This window comes from Microplitis demolitor, chromosome 6, assembly GCF_026212275.2.
Source record: "Microplitis demolitor isolate Queensland-Clemson2020A chromosome 6, iyMicDemo2.1a, whole genome shotgun sequence".
In the NCBI taxonomy this organism is placed as follows: Eukaryota; Metazoa; Arthropoda; class Insecta; order Hymenoptera; family Braconidae; genus Microplitis; species Microplitis demolitor.
The window spans coordinates 1,023,263-1,047,521 of record NC_068550.1 but is presented as its reverse complement, the minus strand read 5'-3'; the positions used below and the strand labels follow the sequence as shown (position 1 = coordinate 1,047,521).

At 29.3% G+C, this 24,259-nt stretch overlaps 3 protein-coding genes across 4 annotated transcripts; 1 reads left to right on the top strand and 2 right to left on the bottom strand.

The window, feature by feature from the left end:
* Window positions 1-7,698: 7,698 nt before the first annotated feature.
* On the bottom strand, window positions 7,699-8,334 carry LOC103575655 (cytochrome c oxidase protein 20 homolog). The gene is made up of 2 exons (NM_001414861.1): window positions 8,264-8,334; window positions 7,699-8,190 (listed from the first exon to the last, which is right to left on the bottom strand). The coding sequence occupies exon 2, from the start codon at window positions 8,176-8,178 to the stop codon at window positions 7,816-7,818; it is 363 nt and encodes a 120-aa protein (NP_001401790.1). The 5' UTR covers window positions 8,179-8,190; window positions 8,264-8,334; the 3' UTR covers window positions 7,699-7,815.
* Window positions 8,335-8,979: 645 nt separating this feature from the next.
* On the bottom strand, window positions 8,980-12,503 carry LOC103575654 (fatty acid-binding protein, muscle). Its single transcript, XM_008555510.3, has 3 exons — window positions 12,267-12,503; window positions 10,086-10,360; window positions 8,980-9,223 (listed from the first exon to the last, which is right to left on the bottom strand). The coding sequence occupies exons 1-3, from the start codon at window positions 12,340-12,342 to the stop codon at window positions 9,170-9,172; spliced, it is 405 nt and encodes a 134-aa protein (XP_008553732.1). The 5' UTR covers window positions 12,343-12,503; the 3' UTR covers window positions 8,980-9,169.
* Window positions 12,504-13,968: 1,465 nt separating this feature from the next.
* On the top strand, window positions 13,969-15,656 carry LOC103575653 (conserved uncharacterized protein). 2 transcript variants are annotated; one of them, XM_008555508.3, is made up of 3 exons: window positions 13,969-14,439; window positions 14,613-14,766; window positions 15,217-15,656. In XM_008555508.3, exons 1-3 carry the CDS (start codon window positions 14,223-14,225, stop codon window positions 15,599-15,601), a joined length of 756 nt encoding a protein of 251 aa, XP_008553730.1. In that variant the 5' UTR covers window positions 13,969-14,222; the 3' UTR covers window positions 15,602-15,656. The 2 variants fall into 2 exon arrangements, with proteins under 2 accessions (XP_008553730.1, XP_008553731.1); XM_008555509.3 differs by having other exon boundaries at window positions 14,280-14,501.
* Window positions 15,657-24,259: the final 8,603 nt, after the last annotated feature.

Here is a 24,259-nt window from a genome sequence, read left to right as displayed (position 1 = left end):
TGGATTTGTTATCGCGCGTGCCAATTCGACAGTCCGAACAATGGCTCGCTTAATTTAATAAACAATAATTGCTCTGATGACAATTCCGTTTATCAATTTATTTTATTCAAATTTATCATGATCGAGTGAGTAAACGCATTGACGCACGTACGTACAATGAATATAAAATGAGTAATATAATGGTATTGCGTGAGTTCACCAGTCCAGATTGAGGCGCTGGATGGAATCTCTTTAGCATCTCCTTAGATGTAACAATTAGATCCGTGTGACGCAATTAAATATATTACAGTGTAATAATATCTCCCACACTGTGTTAAATAAAAAACACCAGCCAATAAAATAATAAAAATCCTTTTGTTTATAGCGATACAAGAGCCAAGATGTTGTGGTTGTTGTTGTGCTCTGGTGATGCTGATGCACGAAGAATTTAAGAGTGTGGGCCGACAAAAAACCTTGGCGGGCTTACCCACGTACCTCTTACATTTCTTTGCTTTATGCTATTTCTTAGTCGTTTTACTCTTTACCAATATCTGATTCACTGTTAAACCAATGACGTCGGACGCAATGTCATCGGGATGACATGCGGGATTTACAAATTGGTAATTTATACTAATGTGTCGGTGTTGGCTCTATGTATGTGGCTATGTCTTGATATATTTAAAGGTATGTACGGAGAACTTGGTAATACAAATCATAAAGAGATGACTAGTTTGATGTTTAATCGTAATGTCAATGATTTAAATCATTTCAATGGAGAATTTGTTGTAAAAAAAAACACATATGTGTGTCAATTATTATTTAAAGGTTGTTTTTTTAGATTATTTGCTTTTTAATGCAAGGACGAGTCTTTACACTTCTTTGTACTAAAGTACGAGATCCGCATTCATTATTTTTTATTTTATTTTATATATATGAAATGAGTAAATATTATTTATATGATGGACTTTGATAAAAATTTTTTCAGGAATTTGTTATTTATGGTTGTAAATATATGAGATTTTGTATTAGATATGAAGGTGATTTGTGTTTTAATTTTTTTTAGGAATTTCTGTTGCTGTAAGATGGAAGTTAAAAAAATTAGACAGTTGTAAATTCATTTTTTTTTTTTTTGGAATAAATTTGGTACTGAGGAAAATTTTGGGAAATCGCGAATATTAATTTTGCTGTAAAATGGAAAAAAATTCAGTCAGTTTAATCGAAAGCTTTAAATTAATAAATTTGCTGTAAGATGGAAAGATAGAACAAGAGTAGAAAAACTCTAAAAATAAAATTCCGTGTTTCATAACGAAAAACTTAAAAATATTCGAATCAACAAAACATTTTTATGAAAGCAATATAAATTTTTAGCATGAGTTACATAAAAAAATTTTCTAGTCATAAAAAAAAATAAATTCAAGCTTAAAAAATTCTAGTTATACAGCCATGTTAATCCAAGAATAAAAATAAGTGCACCGCACCCAGAAACTACTCTCGGTACTCTCTTCTTATAAATACAGAATCCTTCCTTTACCCGACGATCGTTACTTTCTCCGAAAATTCCGATACTCCATTTCGTGTTTGTCATATTACATATATTACATATACCCACAATAAACAACAGCATCCCATCGTATCGCCGCTGAATTTCCCATCAAAACAGCGTAAGGAAAAAAACAAGAACGAAAATCGTTTCACTCTCCTTTTCCTCAACCCACCACGTGTGTATTCTTCAAACCCCAACACAACAGAATCCGCTCGCTCAATACAATAACACACGTCAATTCCGTCAACATATACAGAATCCAAAAGCATCGCAGAATACGCGATTGTAAATTCCTCAGCTTTTCGACACTGAAATAATCTCTCATTTGGTCATCGTATCAGTCTGAAAAATATTTCCACCGATAATCCGTCGATCGTCGGCCATCCCCATAAAATTATCCTCAGTCAATCAACTTCAATTATTATTTTCAACAAACATCAAACATCCAGCATTCAATAAGTAACAATAATAATAATAATAATAATAAAGAAAAATATAAGCATTTTTACCTTTCACCTTCTTGTTGATTGTAGCCTTGACGCAATGCTAATCCCGTCCAAAATTTTAATTGATTATTTGTCAAAATAATAAATATTTAAAGACATAGTAAGTATATAATAGTTTATACCGTGAATAATTTAATTAATTATTATCTTCATTAAAAGAAAGTAACAAATATTTATGATCGTAAATTAGACACCGTGGCCTCATAAGCGTCCTCGAACAACCTTGTCGAGACGAGTATATTTACAGGAGAACCTGTATACACTTCAGATACAATGCACGCCAATACCGATCATAATAATCTTTTTACATATATCTATATACATATATTTATATTTGTAAATTTAAGTATGAAAATTATACGAGCAAATATATACAAACACTCGATTTATTATTGAGTCATCGCAATACTGCTTCTGATGTATGCTGCACGCTGTGTTTATCTGATCTTGTTACACAATACTCTTTAATTTTTGTTTTTGTAATATATATGTGCGCATACTTATATATAGGGGAGACTGGGGCAAGACGATCCGCTACTGCTGAATTTTCTGTGGCTTTGAGCCTTTAGAGAAGTTGATCTCGAATTTACCGTAAATTTTTTTTTTTGCGAATTTTTGATGGCTCTGTCATGCCTCGGTCTCTTCTATGATCAGAAAATTTACCGAAAAAAAAAACGTAGTGTGTAAAATACGTCCACTTTCTGTCATTTACAGAAAAATCCAGTTATGCAGAAAGTAAATAAATTTTAAAAAATTCAAATTTTGCCGCCAAAATAAAATTCAAATTTTGCCGCCAAAATAAAATTCAAATTTTTATGCGGCCTGATGAGTCACAGCATCTAGTAGCTTACAACAGAAATCTTTTAATAAAATCTTGAAATTTTTAATAGAAATAAAATTTATTATTTTTTTTTTTCGTTTTTTAATTGAAATAAATTAAAAAATTCAATTGTAAATAATTTCAATAACTAATTAATGTAATTTATTTTTACCTCAGGCATTATTAAATAAAATTACGGAAAATCCAGTAAAGTCTATCTAAATCCTTAATTGAGATGTTTACAGAGATTGAAATCGATGACAAAAAATAAATTAAATCAGCAATTAAATAGAAATAAAATAAATCAATAATAATAAAAAAAAAAAAAATAATAAATAAATTAAATCAACAAGAAATAAAATTACATGTTAAGTCAATAGCAAAATAATTCAAGTAGAATATTTTAAAATTTAAATATCGATTAGCAAATTTTTTGATCATTAAATTAAAAAAATTAATAATAATAGTAATTTATTTAAATACTTAACACCAATTATATAAAAATTTTTTTATTACCAATAAGTCAAGTATTTAATTTTTTTTTTTAATCAGTAATTAGGTAATTACCTCACGTGATAATTATAAATAGTAATGCCAATAATTAAGGTCATGAGTAATAAAGTTTTTTTTTATCTCAACAAAATAGGTAATTATAAAAAAATGCAAATTCTATATTTACCCAAAAATTCCGTAATTTTTTTAGTTTAAAAAATTAATAAAATGCGTCACGCACACGTCATTGCGGATGAGGCAGGTAAGGGGCATATGGCTGAATATTATTAAAAATAAAACAAGCCCACCTTCGGTGTATCCGGATTCTACAGATGATCTGCGGTCCGATAAAAATTGTGATCATCGTAATAACCGCATGGAAATTCCCGGTTTACATAAATAATAATAATCTAAGCATATTAAAAAAAAAAAAAAAAAAAAAAAAAAAAATCACAAAGTCATATCAATCACATAAATAAATTCACATAACTTACGGAGATTAATCTCCCGAGTACATAATAATTTACCGCAAAAATATAAAAATAAATATAAATTTTTTTTATTAACTATTAAGCAAATAAAATAATCAAACTAATCGGGCATTAAAGAGGAATATTAAGCACGACAATTAATTATTTCGTCACTTGATAAAAAATTAATTCGGCGTCTACAGAAATTTGAAAATAATTTTAATATTTATAAGTTTGGTTATTATTTATGATTATTGTTAAATTTAATGTTTACATGATGAAATATATAGTGGTGATATGTAAGGTAATGGGCATGGATATGGGTAAGGGCGTAATGAAATGGAAAGAATTCCGGGGCCATGGGAGATATTGTAAGAATGAAATATGATGTTCACTTTGGCGTTACATTATTGCTTTAGTTGCAACATTTTTATTTATAAATGTATAAATTATTCAGTGATGTGTGTATGGGAGTCGTCGCTGCTCGTGGCCACGCGAATTGTCCTAGTGTATTTAGTGTCGGTGTGTCAGAGATTAACAGATACTCCGATGCCCTTGTTCACCTCTTTACTCTCTTATCCGATACTTTTAAACATCAAACAGCTTTGAGTTATGCGCGGGCGTTTATTATCATTTTTTTTTTTATATTTCTTTTATTGTTGTTGCCATTGTTTCATTTTTTTTTGTTGCCCAAATTAAGTCTTAAATTTTTTTGTGCCCACGAGGTGACTAGACTCATAATATTGTTTTTGTTACGACGTTTATTTTTAATACTGCTGTTGTTGTTTTAAAAGTATCTGAAAATATTTACGCTCGCAAAATGATAATTTTGATTACGACTTAAGATTTTTATCCTTTGACGCAGGCGGCTAATGAATCGTCAATAATTTGATTTATGTCCGTAGATATGGGCTACAGAAAAATAGACTCGTTTTTCACGTAAAGTTGACTAAACTTTTTTTTGCTAATCAATTTTTAAATAAAAAATTTAAGTGGTTTTATAGACCTGAGTATTATTAAACAGTAGGATGATAATTAAAATGAAATATAAATTTAAGTAGAGTTTAAATTATAAAATATGACTGGTATAAAAAAATTAATGACTCAAGTTACTAGTTTTTTTAAATTTAATCCAACAATTTTTAATAAATTTTCAACGGTTTATTAATTTTTATATTTCTTGCGTCAAAAACTATTTGGTTTATACAAATTTTGATACGGATCTTTTTTGTAGATACTTTTACTTTGTACAAAATTGGACTGATTTATTTTTATAAGCAGGATGTTAGTCAAGTTTTCATAAATTTCAAACTCATAAATTCGAAAAATTCAATTTCTAAAATTTCATATTTATTAAAAACGTTAATTAACTTTTTTTTATCGATAATTAAATTTGCTACTAAATTGTTCTTATCATTTTGGCTGTATCTTGGATAGTTTGGCTAGAATTCTAATTCAAAGTTATGTAAGACTAATAATTAAAAAAAATTTTAATCACTATTACATTAAAAAAGTAATCAATCAAATCCGCAAACTAATTCAGTAATAATAATTTACGGAAATAAATCATTGCGTTGAAGATAACATTAGAAAAAAAAAAAAATGAAAAAAGACGGAGCTCTTGTCGATAATTAAAAAGTCTGATTTTAAAAAATACGAATGATAAAAAAAATGTGACACCTCAAGTTGATCTTCGTAACGATCAGGGCGGGAACCCATGCCAGAGCCAGAGCAGAGCCAGACCAGGAGCACCAGACTCAGGTGAAAGTCCCTGTATCCGGAGAGAAATTTTCAGACAACAGCTCTCGCGTAACAAGCAATTGAGGAGCGACATTGAGGAGCCCAAAGGTATGTTATGCCTCCATAGGTACGCACACACGGTAACACTTAATGGGTTCACCTTTAAGGCCGTCGCACACACTTTCATCACCACACTACCTAAATTATAATTATAATTATACCGCAAATGTTTGTTTCAATAATCAATCTAACGCAGGCGTTCCTCCGCTTTTAATTTTAAAACCTCTCTGGCCCACTCTGACTGACAATTAGCCCCGATTACTTTTTTTTTTAAACTCAAAAGAAATAATAAATAAAAGCTACAAATAAAAATATAATAATGCAATCACAAATGTTTAGAAAGCATGATTAATATCAATGTCAAAAATAATAAAAAATTATCTGTCAATAAGTCTTTTGTCTTGATTACAAACAAAAATATAAATAAAACAAATAAATATAAAGACTTTTATTTATTTCTCTTCTATTATTCATAATTTTTTTTTTTTTATTATTATGACTTTTTTTTTTTTTAATTATTGAATTACTCTGTCCATTTTACCCCAATAGTTCAATTGTCAATAATAATAATAATAATAATAATAATAATAATAATAATAATAATAATAATAATAATAATAATAATAATAACAATAATAGTAATAATAATAATAATAATAATAATAATAATAATAATAATAATAATAATAATAATAATAATAATAATAATAATAATAATAATAATAATAATAATAATAATAATAACAATAATAGTAATAATAATAATAACAATAATAGTAATAATAATAATAACAATAATAATAATAATAATAATAATAATAATAATAATAATAATAATAATAATAATAATAATAATAATAATAATAATAATAATAATAATAATAATAATAATAATAATAATAAAAATGAAGATGCTGTTCCTTGATTTTAAAACAGAATAAATATTATTATTTTGTAATAAATTTTAAACATTAGTTGAGAAATTTGTTGTTTGTTTTACAAATGGATTAATTTACGTAGATATTAGACGTGGGAAATTATTTTTTGTACTTTTATATATATAAATAAATAAATTATTTAGTTGAGTTATGATAAAGGGCATCGAGCATTTGCATAATGAAATAGTAATGAAAATGAATAAAAAAATATTTGTACACTTTTAACGTTATCTGGTTTCTTCAAGGCCCGGATGATGCTTTTTCATGAATTTAAGTGTTTATTTACTTATTTATTTATTTATTTATTTATATGTTAACTTAAATTTTGTTTGCTCAAGGCGAATAGAGTATAGAAGAAGTAAACCAATGGGAGGTGATATTTCGTTATTGGGAAAGAGATTGCAAGTGAATGGGGCATCTGCTTCGTGGTGTGACTTTATGGTGATAATTTATTTGAAATGTAGAATTACTGTATGGTTTATTTTCGTTTAGATGTTTATGGGTTTGGGTTGAGAATTTAGTGTGAGGATGTAGCGTTACATTGTGAGAATATATGTAATGTATGTGGAAATGGGTAAACTTGAGTTCCCTGTTCAAGGTTGCCCGCAACAAAAGGAGCTCTTCTAAATTTAGACTGTCGACGTAACCGAATAAAAAAGGCTTTCTGGTACTTTTATTTATTGACCGTGTGGACGGCGAAATGAAACAAAATTAATAAGAATAAAAGAAAGGGCGGGCAACCGGTCCCGAGCCGAGGACCGACCAGGCTCGGGTGGAAAAATATAAACATTTTTTTTTTCTTCAAAGCTGCTTATTGTAGATTGTTTTTGATAAGACGTTTATTTTTGGATTTTTTGAGGTCAATTTAAAAAATTGACTTCTTTTTTTTAAATAAAAAAATTTATCGACTAAAAGCTTTTGAATTTTCTTTAACAGTTAGTTTTATATATAAATAAAAATTGTTAAAAATTTTAATCAAATTTTCTGCATGCCAGTAATCGAAAAAAAATTTTTAGCTGCCAAAATATATGACCTAGAAGTCAAGTACTGGAAATGAAATTAGCTGTAATTTTAAAAAAATAATTAAATGTTAATTAAAGTAATTAAGTATAAGTATGATGTGTGTAATTAATTGAATAACATATTTAAAGTGACAGGTGTCAAAATATGACAGTATTTAATTAATAAAATGATTATTGAGTTAACAATCCTAGTATTTACATATCGCGTTATAAATAATAATTAATATTCTAAAATGTACAATTATTCAAACTTTCTTTTTCGTGAGCTCTTCGATTTCTTTGACTTTGTTCTCTTGATCAACACCTTCAAGTGTCACCGATTCCTTCATCAGAACCTTGAGCCTGGCTGCCATCAGTTCCTCTTTAGCGAATCGGTACCGGCAGACTGAGAAATATACCAGAGTGACCCCGCAAGTCATTCCCAGGGTGACGTGGGAAGCCAGAGGTACTCTGCTGGTGAACATGAACGTCAGGATCCCGCTTCCGACGCCGCTGGTGATGCCGTACAGCCAACTTCCTCGGAAACATGGCATTTGAGCAACGTCTCTGCCCAATAGTATGAGACTTTTTGGGGTAGTAACTGTTGCCGCCTCAGTTGACTCCTCCATTTTTTAATTTATCTGTAATTATATATATTTTTTTAGTTTACTGTCTATATTATTTATGGTATATTTTATTTATTATTGTACTTACTGGAGAATAATAATATTGAATTCAACTAATTGCAGGTTATTGTGATTGTTGTCAGTGACCATAACCTAAAAATTTATTTTTTTTAATTTTAGGCGCGAAATTTAAAAATTCAAATTTTTTTTTAAATGAAAAATTATTAGAATTGATTGTAACTTTTATTAACTAGAAATTTAAAGTCTTAAAAAAATTATAATTGAAAATTTTGTATTTTAAATTTGAAGGCGCGAAATTCAAATTTTATTTTTAAATGAAAAATATTAACGTGGGTTTTTATCTAAAATTTTTGTGTTTTAGAAAAATTAAGAACATTTTTTATTTTTATTAAATATATATTTTAATTTTGAAGTGAGTTAAAAAAATTAAGAAATTTAAATTTCCCGCGTCGCACAATAATCCGGGATATTTGTAATTAATTGATTAAGGCAATAAAAATTAAGGAAATTATTGAAATAATTACTCAAGAGTGTACTCTATTTAATGAAATATTTATTTTTTAATTAATTACTGAAAAATATTTTTAATTTCCAAAATAAAAGTAATTATTACTAACGCGCATGCGCTCGCGTAACTTGCGTTACAAAGCAGCAGCTTAAAATTTTAAATTTCGCTTTATTGAATATCTGCAAGATTTATTCATTTTCATGTCAATTTTTCTTCAAAAAATAAAAAAATATATAATTATCATTAAATTTTAATAATAAATGACAAATAGTTAATTACTTTCACATGATATTTATTGAACAGAATACAAAGAGTTTCATATTCCGTAAAATTGTTTAATTTAATCTTTAATAATTTCCATAATAATAATAATTAATATAATTATAATTATAATAATATAAAAAACGATAAATTGATTATGAGTGCACTTTGTGCAGAAAATGGCATTTTAAAATGTCCGCTGCCTTATGCTTGGACCTTGTAGACACGGGTGCAGACAATGTCATCCACTTTCATGATCTGTAATTATATAAACAATATTAATATAAATAAAAATCAATATTAAGTATTATAACCACCACATTGTTAATTTTCTAGAGTACTTTTGCATGAAATATTTATTTCCATAAAAAAAATTCAAATTTCCTTAAAAAATTTACAGTCTCAAATACTCGAAATTTCTATCGTAAAAAAAAATTCGCCGCCAAAAATAGACTCGGTCATTTAAACGGTTTAAATTATTGAAAAAAAATCCTATGAAACCAAACGATGTTAATTTCAAAAATAGTCCGCATTAAATTATATAAGACTAATAAAATTAAAAAATTAAACTCTTTTAAAATTTAAAACGTCATTGATGTCCATTCACTACATTAACCAGTAGTTCTACCTACATTATAAGTATTGAATACACATAGCATGAGTATTGAGTGGTTAAAATAAATATTAAGTGAATAATTCAATTATAATGGCTAATTTGTTCAATCAACTATCATCAAGTATAAAAAAACTTGACATGACATTATTGTCTGTCGTTATCCCTTCTATTATTTTTTTCTCATACTCATGCTCGTACTTTTGAAATATTCTATTTCATAATGCATTTATATATATATATATATATATATATATAGATTTAAAAAGAGTTGATAGACGGTACTTTTGATCAATCAGTTAAAATTACCCGCACAATTAAAGGGCCAAGTACTTCCTAATAATTCTATTGTAACAATTAAATAAATAAATGGAATATTATTGAATATCCGTTTAGTAAATAATTTTAAAAAGTTGAATCAGATGTCCAATACCGTGTGCCGAATGTAATGTATAAAAAATAATGTGTGGTAATAATGGCACAAAGTGTTGGTTAATAGGTACTAACAGCAGTCATTTCCGTAGGAGTGAACTCTCGTTCAATTACAGTATCTTTTTCTCCCTTTTGAATGTGAGTCATTTTATTGCCATCTAAAGTTATGACACTCTTTACTTTGCGGCCATCCGGTGTCTCCTCGTCGAATTCCTCGCCGAGCTTGAACTTAACTTCTGAGGTCTTGAAAGTACTTGTTGTCTTCATTGTGTACATGTCGTTGTCGTCTTTGGTCACCTCGACCACTGGACTTACACTTGCTCCCATTTTGCGGGTCACCAGTCCGACACCTTTGTGATAAAAAATTAAAATTAATCACTTTGTTTTTTTTATTAATATGATTATGGATTTTTTTTGCTTAAATTTATGCATGCTAGTATTTATTGCAATTTAAAATTCAGCCTCAATTAAAAATTAATCAATTAATTATTTCAATAATTTATCTAATAAAGAAAACTTAATTATGAATTCAATTATTAAATTATTAAAATTAATTAAGTGAAGAATTAAAAAGAAAGTTTTACGATAATTAATAATGAATGGTTAATTAATGAAGAATAAATATTATTAATGAGCACAAATAGATAAGAGTGTACTTTGACCTCTAAAATGATCAATCATCTGTTATCTCACAGCTTATCGTCTACTTTCCTTTTATCGCTAAAATTTAAAAATAAATGAATATTAAATTTTAGTTAAGTGCCGAGTGAAAGTATTCGAGTATCGATAACTCAAGTATTTAATTAACGATTAAAAATTAAAAAGTTTATTTTTTTTTTGACCTAAACGAATTATTCAAAGGAAACGCACTCGGATTTTATCGGCTTTTTATTGATATTTATTTGAACTATAATAAAAGTTTGATATTAAAATTGTGTAAAAAAACATATTTTTTAAAAATATTTGTTGTATAATAGATGATAACTTTATTGGCTGTAAATTGTTAAGAAATCGTGAGCATGAGATACATTGTGGACAGTAAAAGTCAGTCATGCAATAAAGTTAAAATGTTAATAATAAGCTGCAGTCAATTTTCGCACGTAATGATAGCGTGTCATGGGCTCGCATTTGCTGTTTGCCGCCCAGTTTGTTATTCTTACTCATATATATACATATATATATATTTATAGATTTAATATATCATAATAATAATAGTTACTGATGGACTGACTGATTGCTAACAATATAAATAATTGTTTTACATTTTTTTTTTTCGCTCTACATTTTTATAGATTTTTATTTCTACTGTGGAAAAAATTCATACATTTTTTCATTAAAATTTATGATAATAAATTAATATTTAAAAGAAGTAAATTGATTTTTTTTTGTTGCCTTAAGACGGAGGAATTTTTTAAAAATTTTAATTGATAAATTTTCAAATTTATATCTATATATTTATCTTATATATCAAATTTATATCTATATATTCCAAATCTATAATATATAAAAATAATAATGACATTTTTAGCAAAACTTTTTTTTTTTGCTATATTTTTTTTTTCTTTTTTTTTTTTTTTGGAGTAAAAAAAAATTAATGAAATTTTTTCATTGAATATAATAACAATAAATATATTTTAAAATTTTTAACTGATTTTTTCATCGCTGTAAGGTGGGAATGAATTTTTAAAAAATTTTAATAGAGATTTTGAAATTCTTATAAAAATAACTTTTTTTTATTAATAGTCTGTAGTAATATGAGTGAAAAGAATAAGAAATAAATATTTTCAAATCATCTTTTGATTTTTAAAAAATTATATTGTGAAAAAATAATCTCAGATATGCTGATTCATATTTTTTAGTTGATAACTTTGTAATTACGAAAGAAAAAATTTAATTGTTAGGCTTAAAGAAAAAAGATAAAAATTCATTATCAATTTACTAATATTGTAAAAAGCATATAAATATATATATATATATATATATATATATATACGTAATCATAAACGGATGTCGGTACTTGAAAACACACCTGCTAATTACAGTTATTAAAATAAATCATACGATTTATCTATTAACTATTGCTCATTTAAAAAAAACCACTCCTACTTTTACTCCTTTCATGCTCTGCTCTATCATTCGAAATTAATGAAAAAATCAATCACACATGATAAATATGTGTTAAATCATAGTAAAATAATAATTACAGCGCATTAGCAACAATAATATATTATGAAACAGCAAAAAGCCGGTACATACCCAATGCCTTCATCATCTCGTCGAATTTGTCGCTGCTGAATAGTTTGTATTTTTTTCCCAAAAATTCGGCTGCCATTTTTGCTACTTTAGTTATTTATCAATCTGCTAATTAATAAATAAATTAATAGTCTGGAATAACTATCGTGTTTTATATTCTTTTCTGATTAGATGCTTTCTTGGCTGAAGCGTGACGACTACTGAACACCGAAGCCTGAACTCAGACCCCAAGCTCAATGTTCAATGCACAATTTAGTCTGTGTATTGTTATACATACACACACCCACTTTTATATATATATATATATATATATATATATATATACATATATATATATATATATATATAGATATATATGTTTTTTATGTTAAAAGCCGGTAAAAACGATCACAACCCACATGCTATCCTATTTCCCATATAATAAATCCTACTCTACTCCAATTTATATATAATATATAAAATATATACGATCATATATTATATTTAAAAATATGCATATATATTTTATAATTATAATAAGTAGCTGGTGTTAATTTTTTTTCTCTTTATCAAGGAGTGATTAAAAAAAAAGCTTGTTATTTATTTGTATACATATATATGTATATATATATATATATATTGCATTATATTATTATTCAATCAATAAATTTTTTTAGTGCGTGTAATTATATTTTTATCGTTGCTGCGAATCAAATAATCGATAGCGATAATGAAAGGATGAATAATAAATAATGCTGTAAATTTATGCATAATATAAATAAAATATTAGCATTGGAATTTTTAAAATCCTCCATAAATTATTGTATAAATTTATATATATAATAATAATAATAATAATAATAATAATAGTTATTATTATTATTTAACTATTTTATTGACTCGTAATTTATAATTTAGATTTTTAAGTATTATTTATTGCGAGGCTTTAATCAACTATTGAAAGTTTTATTTTATTTTTGGGATTTTTTCATTTTATTAAGAAAAAAATTCATATGGTAGTTTTTTGACCATACTGTAGATCTAGATGTGAAATCTCTGGAATTTTTAAGGCTTTCCCCTTCCACTAGGTTCTGAAAAAAGACTGTTGAAAATATATACATATATATATACACATATATGTGCGTATGAACCTTCTGCTTCATACCTGTAGCCGCAGTAAATGTGGCAACAGGGCGTAGAATTAGTTTAATATATATCTATATATTTATATATATATTGTGGGTAAAGGATAAAGTTCCGCATCGTATCCGCAACCGCGGTTTAGTGGCAACATCGCATGTAGGAAATTTATCAACAGATTTTTTTACATGATACCTTGAAAAATTATCCCGAGTCTAAGGAGTAATTCTACGACATTCAATCTTTCATAGGAAAAATATTGAAAAGCGATAAATATTCAAATCACATTGAAAATTTCATATCTGAAATCGTAATCATGAAAAGTTATCACCAGAAAAATATTCAAGTGTCTGATAAATATTTAATATTTCCTAATCTATTCATTTGACTTTGTAGCCATGCTGAAATTTTTGACTTTTTCATTGCATTGCATTTTTTGCAAAAACTATCGAAAATTCTGTTCCGAAGATTCTGCCATTTACGAAAACTGCAACTCTGCTAATTTTTTCAGAATAATTCATGTTATTGCACTTTTGGCTCTAATTGTACCTTGTTATCTATAAAAATTTTTTTTTTATTTAAAAAGATGTTAATATGCGCGCGATTATGAATTTCGAAACATCTGAAAGTCAGCGGTTTTAAAATTCCCGCCTAATTTGACTTCGGGCAACTTCGCGGTACTTCGAAGAAAATGTAGAATTCACTTGTTTATAACCTCAAACAGAAAAAAATACAATATTGACATAAAAAACAGTTAAAAGTTAATGAAGAGTGATTTAACGAATTTAAATAAAAAAGCGGTAATTTATTTAATAATAAAATTTTTTAATTTTGCCTGCGATGTGCAGTTCTGCTTATTATGCTCAAGTTTTGGAGAAAAGATACGTAAAAAACACTAAAAAATTAATAAATGAAGTCCGGCAATTTCCAGAGATATACAATCCGCAATTAAATGTCCGCAATACGAAATCATTTCGACTAGATGCATGGGAACAAGTTTGTCGTGCAATGGTCCCTTATTGGGACGAATTGTCCTACAAAGACCAATTCATTCACGGTACAACAATGATTTTTATCTAAGAGCCTATTTGTGCCTGGAAAAAAAAAATCATAAATTTGGTATGGCAGAATTTAATGAAAATTTTAAAATATTTTTTTCCCGGCGCAAATATCAAGAAAATATACGAATTTATTAAAGCAATATTAATATTTGAATATTATATATTTCAGAAAAATACTTAAGAAAACGATGGCGACTTGCGCGTGAGAAATTTGCCAAAGAAATTCGTTTAGAAGAAAAATTGGGTGATCAGTACAACAAAAAGGAGAGATACAGGCATTATGAGGCCTTATGTTTTTTAAAACCGTTTGTTGGATCGGAGAGGTAACTATTGTTTATTATAAGAATATTAATCATTTAATATATAACTCAGCAAAAAAATTTAATTCGAAATTAACAGCTGTACTTATTCATAAAAATTAGTACAGCTGAAAAGTTACCCCATCAAAAAAGTCTATATGGGAATCTAGCATAGATCACATGGGTTTCTATGGAAATCCACAGCATATTAAAATCTGTATGGAAATTTTGTATGGACTAGGAATTATAAAAATTAACAAAAAGCGTCACGTTATTGATACAAATACCATAAAAAGCATCAAGATCCTATAGAGTAATTTTCCATATGGGAATCTAGGTACCCATGCTTTCTTAAATAGATTTTTATGTAAATCCATACACTCCTATATGAATTCCTATAGATTTTTTTGATAGGTTATGAATTTCTGAGTTCCAAAAAAAAATTATTTAACTTAAACTATTTAAATTTGTTAGTACATTTTCGACAGTCATCTACGAACCATCGACCAATGATGTCCAAGTGGACGAGAACATGGAAGATGACAAATACAATGTAGCCTTCGGAAAGACTGATGAAATAGAAATCTACATGCCGACGAACAGCGAGATGTACTTGCTACCCTCGGATCCTCTGTCCGAAGAATCGGCCCCCAGCATAAATCCCGACTCTTCGTTAGACCCCATAGCAAGCACGCATATGGAGTTAAAGAAAGAGAACCTGGACGAAAGGACGACGGAAGAGAGCCTGGATAAAACTTTCTTGCTATCGTTGCTGCCCGCGCTGAGAGAAGTCCCCGAAGAAAAGAAGCTCAGAGTCAAAATACAGATACAGCAGATATTATCCGATGCATTAAGTTGAATTTTTTTTATATATTTCGATTATTAATAAAGTCTGTAAATGAATTTATCATTAATTAAGTCACATTTTTAATTTTCAGTCCACATTTCCTATATTTCATTTCGAGTAATCAGTTCCTGCCCTCAAAATTTGCGTTCCTGAACCCAGCCCATAATCAACGCTGTGTAATGTCAATGCCGTTTAGGCTACATGCTGATAAATCGTTTTCCCTTCGCCACATCTGCTGATTCCAAGGCCGCCGTCAGCAGCCTCATTACCCACATTCGTTCCGTTAGAACAAATCTCTGCTTTACCAACCCCTTTTTCAATTCTCTGACTTCCTCGCAGTTTGGTTGTCAGATGGCGCGCTCATCAAACAGTCACCCAACAGTCTCCCTTCATACAATTATGAACTCCCGTATTTCCAAAAATTCCCGTCCGAAAATTTGCCATCGCAGATTTCCGAATGTTATCTACCGATTCAGATCGATTGATTATCAATTAAAATTGAATTTTCCTAGGCAGACATTCCATACCTTTGGCGAAGAGAATGAACATGTTATACAATTTCCAAACAAATCCGAAACTGAAAAGAAGCCCAAAAGCATAGCCGTGTTCGAAGGAAACTTTTTCGCTGAAACATCTTGCTCCTGATCCTTACATTTTCCGCATCGCTGAATCCTTCTTTATAACATTATTTCTCTTAAATCCACCAACTACTCCCTCTTTCGAGTTCCCCAAACAAAAAGTCTCGAAACCACGCAGCAAATCTATCTTTGCAGTACAAAAAATCAATTTCCTCAGCTTACACACAATTCATTTAAAAAATTTATAATCCATTAATCAATTTCAACAATTTCTGACCTCCGCTGGTACATTTTCGGGGCAATATCTCAGCTAGCGACGAAATCCGGTGGTCTTACCACAATATTTCACGTTTTAATCCGGAAACGGGTCCAAGATGTAGCAGAACAGGAAATTTTCTAAGTGGAATATTGTCGCAGTTTCAGATATGGAATAGATCTGAGCTTAGTTTTGCCGGAAATCGTAGGGAGAAGGTATAAATTGAATCGAGATCACCACATCCGTCGTGTAAAATATTTTTCAACGCCCCTTTAAATTATCTATGACTTACCCTATTTTTATTTTATCTTTTCATATTCTGCAGAATGGATTTTAAAATCTTTTTAGGAATTTTGTCTCGAAAGGGCGACGGTAGTTTGGCCCACAAACAGTTCTATAACGGATACCAATTATTCTCGAGGCGATAAATTATCGAGCATTGTCGGAATTGTAGCGGCTGGAGATGGGCAGGGGCGAAATGGAGAGAGAGAGAGAAAGAGAGGGGGAGAGGGAGCTAAAAGATCGTTAACCTGTGCCGCGAGTGGTCGGACGCGAGGGTTGTAAGGAGGCATGAAAATCAAGTTATCGGTCGGCAAATGGTGTACCTGGGATGTTACTTGCGGGGTTAAAGTAAGTAGTTTAAGTATTCGCGGGTGTAGTTGGGGTGGATAGAGGGCTGGCTGGTGATGCATTGCGCGAACTCCCGCGGCAAGGTCACGTGACTCGTCCCCTCGGCCTATCATTGATCGTTCCCGGAGGAGAAACGTTGGACACACGGTTGTCGTATCAGCGCACGTCCTCCATGTAGCACTTGTATGGGTTTTCTGGATGTATTGGCTTTTTTACGCGTCCCACCTCTTCGTTTTATAGACTCGTAGACATCTAGTTCTGGCTTTTATTCCGAGCTTTCTTCTATTAGTTTTACTATAGTTTACTTTCCTGTTTTCTGCTGGAAAAGCTTTGAAAATTTTTTTTCTCTAGCTCGAAGATTCTGAGGGCTTGGAAAACTTGCAGGAGGTGAAAAACTTGAGGAAAATATTTAATATTCCGAAACTATATTTTTTCTTTGATTTTCAGGATCATCGAACTTGAAAATAGATAAAAATTTTTATAAATTCTTAAAATGCTTGAAAAAAATTTTTTTCTCGATTTTCAAGATGAGCAAAAATAAAAAATAATAATTTTGCTTTGAATAAATCGTTTTTCTCAATCTTAACAATTATAACTTTTCAGAATATCTACAAAAAGTCCAAATTTTTCGAAAAAACATCAATTTCAGTATGAAAAGAACTTTTCTTCAATTTTCAAGTTCGTCGAACTTGAAAATAATAGTAAATTTATGAAAAATTTCTAATGTGCTTGAAAAAAAATTTTTCTCGATTTTCGAGATGAGTTAACATAAAAAATGATTTATTACATCAAAAGTATTAATTTCGCTTTGAAAAAATCATTTTTCTAAATCTTAACAATTATAAGTTTTCAAAAAATCTATAAAAAGCCCAAATTTTTCGAAAAAACATCAATTTCAATATGGAAAAAACTTTTTTTCAATTTTCAAGTTCGTCAGTCTCGAAAAATTTTCAAATAGTTTCACAATTATTTAAAAATAAATATTTTTCCAGCCCTCCTCGTAAACTTCTTCTCCAAGCCCGAAATATTCTCACGAACAAAATAATTAATTACCTCCATGTCGCGATCAAACGAGAAATGATCAGCAGCGTCTTATCTGAAGCACGTGCCCATTATCTTGAGACTCTCGAGTGCCTTATTGTTAACAAGTACCACCAGTTTTCGGACCTTGTACATCATTAAAAATTTTCAACATACCGGAAGTCCTTGTCCACGTGCCTCTTTTCGTTAGAAAAAAAAATAATGACAATACTTTCCAGCGGATTTTTTTTATAAAATTTAGTATCGACAATCCAAAAAGTCTTTTATAAGTAAAATGCACGTGAAAACGTCATGTTTAATGTATTTTTTCCAGAAACATATGTCACGATGACGAGCATCAAGTCTAGCTGACAGTTTCTTCTTGTACCAGCCGTTTTACCGATGTAGATGCAGTGTAAAGTATTATAGTTTATATATATGTATATATATATATATAAAAAAAAAAAAAGTAAAAAAAAAAGACGAGGGTAGGGGCATTATAAAAGCGACGAGTGAGAAATCGCAGCAATTTCTTTTTTCCGGACATAAGAGTAAAGAGAAAGAGCGAGAGAGCTGGAGACAGTGGAAAGGAGTAGGCGTTTGCGTGTCCCCGTTGACACGAAATGCGCATTAGGCTTGGTGGCTGGATGCATATATCCCTCTTTCCTCGCGGGTATTGCCTTTTTACATTTATCTCCATCTCGATCGCTCTGGCTCGATCTCATCTCGATCGTCTCTTTCTCTACTCTGTGCATTATGAGACGCTCACGCGCACCCTCGACGTATTTATACTGTGTTCCTGTTCCTGCTGCTATTGCCGTGCTTCTGCTTCTGCTTCTGGTTCTGGTTGTGCTGATGCTGATGCTGATGCCACTCTCTGCTCAGCACACTTATACTTACACCACCCATAGCAATACAAGCTTTATAGAGCTATGTTTGCTTGCGTATGCTGTCGAGGAGCAACACTACATACATACTATTTACTGTACGATGTGTACTACAGGACTAAAGCAAGGATAGACTCCCTGAGGTACTCTAGTTTACCCTAGTAAACATATTGATGTTGATGCTAACTTTTTTAAAGTTATTGTCTGTTTTAAATCATTTTTTTATTTTACAATTTTTTCATTTTCTTTTTGCGAGTCGTACTCTACCTTTTTTTTATTCACAAATCAAAATTTTTTTTTTCGTGGCTCGAAATTTTTACAATTTTTTTTTTTAATTTTTTTTTAGGACCTGGAAAAAATTATTTAGGTGTCACGAGATCTTCCTTGATCTGTATTGATGTCAATAGATCTATTCAGATTATTTTTCCAGTACTTATACTTAGAAATTGGATTACAAATCCGTTTCTTGTCCAAATTTCCTTCCTGTTCAATTTTCGATTTTTTGACGCTGCCCAAAATTGACCCACTCTCCTTAATTCAATTTTAATAATTGAAATTAAGATCGATTAATTACAAAATTTTTTTTTCACACGTCTAGAAATATTATCCATAAATCAGCTTTTTATTTTATTTTATTTTTTTTTTTTGACATTAATACAGTTTTTTTTTTAATTTCAAAATTACCATAAATTTTTACTTTTATTATATTTCGAATATGTCCAACAATCAATTAACCTAACACTTGATAAAAAAAAAATCACACTCAATAATTTTTCAAAAAATTTATAAGTCATTTTTAAAAAGTAAAAAAAAAAAAAATAAAAAAAACTGAAATTATGAAAAAACGTAAAGTAAAAAATGTAACATTATTAAAAATAATTAATAAAGCTGAATACCATTTCCCATTTCATTAAGCCCGAAGCAAAAGCTCTCCAATTAAAAGACAAAAAAACAGTAAACAATCCATTTGATAAATAAACAATAAAAAATAAAATAAAGTCGTACAAAAAGGCATTGGTGCACTTAACGCATTATCCTCATCACTTGCCGTAATTTATGCTCAGAGCGATCTCCATTATAATTAAGCCTTACCTGAAAACCAAAAAAACCAAACAATAACAATAACAATAGCAATAATGTGTGCATATGATATAAAAGCCTGAAAAGCTGCGACGGCGCGGTTTGTTTCATTGTAAACATCAATATGAGCGGTACTGCGCACACCAATCACTGCTAACTTCTGCGATCTCCACACATTAAACAAAAAGTAAAAGTAAAATAAAATAAAAAAATACATATATCTACATACATACATACATATATACATAAATATATATATATAAAAGCACACCGGCAACAAAAGCCGCTTCTATTTAAATAATTATTTTACAAAAGAAAATTAAAACAAAAGTCTTTTTACATTATCCCATTATTTCATTTTAATTTGACTCGTGATACCAATATATATATTTTAAATAATTATTTATATTTTATATATATATTTTGATGTAATAAAAAGCTATTTATTATTCGCCGACGCACCTATTAGGCAGATGCTTGTTTGCACCTGTTCCGATACCGATTTTACTTTAAATATTTTTATTCATTCGATTAAATATATATATATACATAAATACATATATATTTTTTTCATTTCTTGCATCAAGTTTTTGGGAAAAAAAATAAACTGGCAATTTATGATAACAAACATTTTATCGGATAATAAATAGAGTCTTCATCTGAACGGATTGAATAAAAATATATATAGATATATATGTATATATTTAAATTGATATACGAAAAGTTTTACACCTTTGGGCACAAGCAAGCTGCAGTTTGCCAGTTACGCCATTACGCGGTATCCTTTTCAATCTTACGCGATATTTTTGTGTATAATATATAATGTATAATAATGTAATATAACGTAATATATATGTATATGTATATATATAAGTATTAGGTAGATTATTATGTGAATAAGTTTTTAAATAACCGACGGATGTTCGGCTCTGGACTCTGCCGCGAGCTGGGTCATGATGAGGCCTCAGATGTTAATAATTAAGGAAAATACCTTCTCTGTGGTTCGAACATCGGTTTTATTATTTTTGGGGAGGACTAAAGTCCGCGGTAGTGCTAAGGATAATAAACCTTGTAGTAATTATATGAGAACAAGTGCATTGAAGTCGAGGCAAAAGAAGTAAACCGGTTGGAGGTGAATCAGGCTCTAAGGACTTTATCGGGTAATCGTGTGCCCAATTATCGGTCATTTTGCTCTTTTTGTTTGCATTTAAGGTGTTGCCGGGTTATTTCTGCCAAATTGGATTTTTCGTACGTGTTACAACAGATGCGTTAACTAATTTGTTTACTGTAATTATAAGCTGATGAAGGAGAGATCGGTTATGAGTCCCCAGTAATTACTTACTTTCAGGTGATCAACTTTTTTAAATTTATGTGTCAAGTTTTTTTCCCGGGAGATTTAAAATTATTCAATTATGACACAAATAATTAGCGGCTCAAATATTTGGCGGGCATTTTTGAATATTTATTAAAATTCAAATTTTTCTCGATTGATTTTCTACTATTTTTTTTTTTTTTTGCTAAACACAAACAAACTGGGATAGAAAAACATAATAATTGATGTGGAAAATTGTTTAAGTAGATCTACAAGTACAGTATTGTGTTGTAATAATATAATATAATATAATATAATATATATATGTTTGAAAATATAAATGGGAATAAAAGAAAAGTGTGTTGCATTGTGATGTGGAAACGGCAGAGTAGAGATGAAGGAGATTGTGAAATAAAAGCAGTAGCGTATAAAATACTAGAGGTAAGCAATAGGATTTTAGTCAGCAGCATGTAGAGTAGAATGGAGTTGAGTCGAGCAAGTAAGGACAGGAACATTATGATCGGTGAGTAGTGCAAAGTGGCCCCGAGGAGTTGAGAGAACCACAAAAAATATGTCAATCACACCGAGTGCGGGTTTATACTTTTGGCATAAGGGAGGCATGCATTTGTTACAGGATCATTCTTACTCACTCTGACTCTCTTCCATTCTCATTCGTCTCCTCTGCACAGTATACTTTAACAGAATACGTGTCAAACGGATGTCGTGTACGTCTCCTCTCTTCTCTTCGTATTTTTGGTGACTTGGGATTACTCGCATCGTTGAAACCGCAAATCAAATTCGTCATCTGCTGTCCCGTCATTTGCTTTCTTTCCAATCTCTCATTTATATATCTATATATTCATATATTTTTATACATATGTATCGATGACAAAGAGCTAAAGTGTTTTTGTAAATGGCTTTATTGAATTTTATATATATATATATATATATATATATATATATATATATATATATATTGTTTATTAATTTATTTTGCTTGAATACAAAACAATATAATAAATATGTATGAATATGCGGGCGAATGTATTACCAAAGTTATTTAATAAATATGAATTTATATATATGTATATATATGGAGGATTGAAGACTTTATTTGTAATGTGTCGAGTGGTTTTCTTTTATCGAATGTAACCAGTCGACGGCAAAGTTAAAATGTGTATTGAGACGACTCAACCGTAATGGTCATTTATTATTATTATTATTATTATTATTATTATTATTGTTATGTTTATTATTATACGATGGGAAATGAGAAATTGCAGTGATGAGGAACACAGATTTTGTGTCAATTGTACGAAGAAAAGGAAAGACATGAGAATAGATTTTTTTTTTTTTTTTTTTTTTTTTAATTGGTTGATAAAAAAAAGTTTCTAAAAGCTGTGAGCTTCGAAATTAGGAAAAAATTTTGAAAAAAAAAAACTGGAAATTTATGAATTTTTCAACAGATATTTGGAGGTGGAAAAATTTTATGAAAGAACAAAAAATTTTTTGACAAATTTCCAATTTATTTTAAAAAAATAATTGAGACCTTATTTTTTGAAAATGGAAATTTAATGAATTTACCAGAAATCGTTGAAAATATTTTTATTTATTGGGAAATTTTTAAATTCAAAAATTCAAAAATAAATTAAAAAAAAAAATAATGAAATAAATTACGATGATAAAACTGAGAAGGTACAATTATTATATACTCCAATCAAGTAAATGTAACGAATCCAGAAATACTCATTACTATATTTGCAATTTAAAGTGAGTTTTAAAAAAGCCACACTGATGGGTTACATCTGAAGCTCCAGCCCAACTGCTCTCCTTATTCTTCGGCTGAAATTAAAGTAGCTAAGTCGCCCTCCCTGCCGACGAATACTTAACTTGCTCGTCTTATTCAGAAGGTATTAAGATACAGCGCCCAGAAACCCGCCGGGTTTTCGTTTACAATCTAATCAGCAAACCACGACACTCTGGATTGGATCTTAAGACAAAATTCATTTGCTCAGAGTATACATATATATATATATATATATACTACTGAGTTACTTAAATATCCCTTGAGTATTTTCATTAAATCGTCAGCGGCTGGGCTTTATCTCGCATAAAAATACATCTATAAAGTGTCGGTATAAAGAAAAAAAATGACATGCCATATAAAATGATTACGCGAGTGTCTCCGCGTCGGGTTTTTGGTGATAATCGGATTTATAGGAGCGTTATCTTGCAAAGTGCGCACTACTGGAAGCATGTTTGCATAAAATATTAATAAGTGACACGAGTCAATCCGGGATTAAGAGCTGCTGCCGCATCTATATATATTGGGGTATATATGTATATATATGTATAGTTTACTCGCGTCACGCGTGGACAAGTAATCCCCCAAGCCAACGATCCTCGTCACTTTATCTATCTCTATTTTATTTTGTTTGTATGTTAGCTTTTCCCACGCGGCGATATCCTCCGCGAAATGAGTGCGAGAGAGAGGGATTATTGCCCGAAAGGCTCTCAACTAGTCGGTGATGTTGCCAACGAAAAGACTGTCAACGAAAAACATCCTCATCTTTCATCCCTTATATATAAATATATATATATATATATATATATATATATGTTTTCCTCTTTGTTTTTCTTCCACACACAAACTGGCTTTATCGATTCACGCATTTCTTGCGCAAATAGTAATAATGCCGATTGACACCCGAGGGACAAGACACTAATATTTTTTTTAACAGAATTTATTTTATTAATTATTCATTTTGGGAAAGTGCAGAATTTTGGGCAGTATCATTATTTTTTGTATTTTCTATATTTGGGCGATGGTTAGAATTAATTAGACGTCAAAGGTGGCTGTAAAAAAGGAAATTTAATTTACTACAACTTTTGTAATTAAAAAAAATT

Excerpts from the sequence above, each read along its gene's own strand:
- LOC103575653 (XM_008555508.3), top strand. The coding sequence starts at position 14,223 with ATGTGCAGTTCTGCTTATTATGCTCAAGTTTTGGAGAAAAGATACGTA. Across the intron at positions 14,440-14,612 it reads CAAAGACCAATTCATTCACG|AAAAATACTTAAGAAAACGA; the intron begins GTACAACAATGA and ends TATATATTTCAG. Across the intron at positions 14,767-15,216 it reads CCGTTTGTTGGATCGGAGAG|TACATTTTCGACAGTCATCT; the intron begins GTAACTATTGTT and ends TAAATTTGTTAG.
- LOC103575654 (XM_008555510.3), bottom strand. The coding sequence starts at position 12,342 with ATGGCAGCCGAATTTTTGGGAAAAAAATACAAACTATTCAGCAGCGAC. Across the intron at positions 10,361-12,266 it reads CGAGATGATGAAGGCATTGG|GTGTCGGACTGGTGACCCGC; the intron begins GTATGTACCGGC and ends TTTATCACAAAG. Across the intron at positions 9,224-10,085 it reads CTCCTACGGAAATGACTGCT|ATCATGAAAGTGGATGACAT; the intron begins GTTAGTACCTAT and ends ATATAATTACAG.
- LOC103575655 (NM_001414861.1), bottom strand. The coding sequence starts at position 8,178 with ATGGAGGAGTCAACTGAGGCGGCAACAGTTACTACCCCAAAAAGTCTC.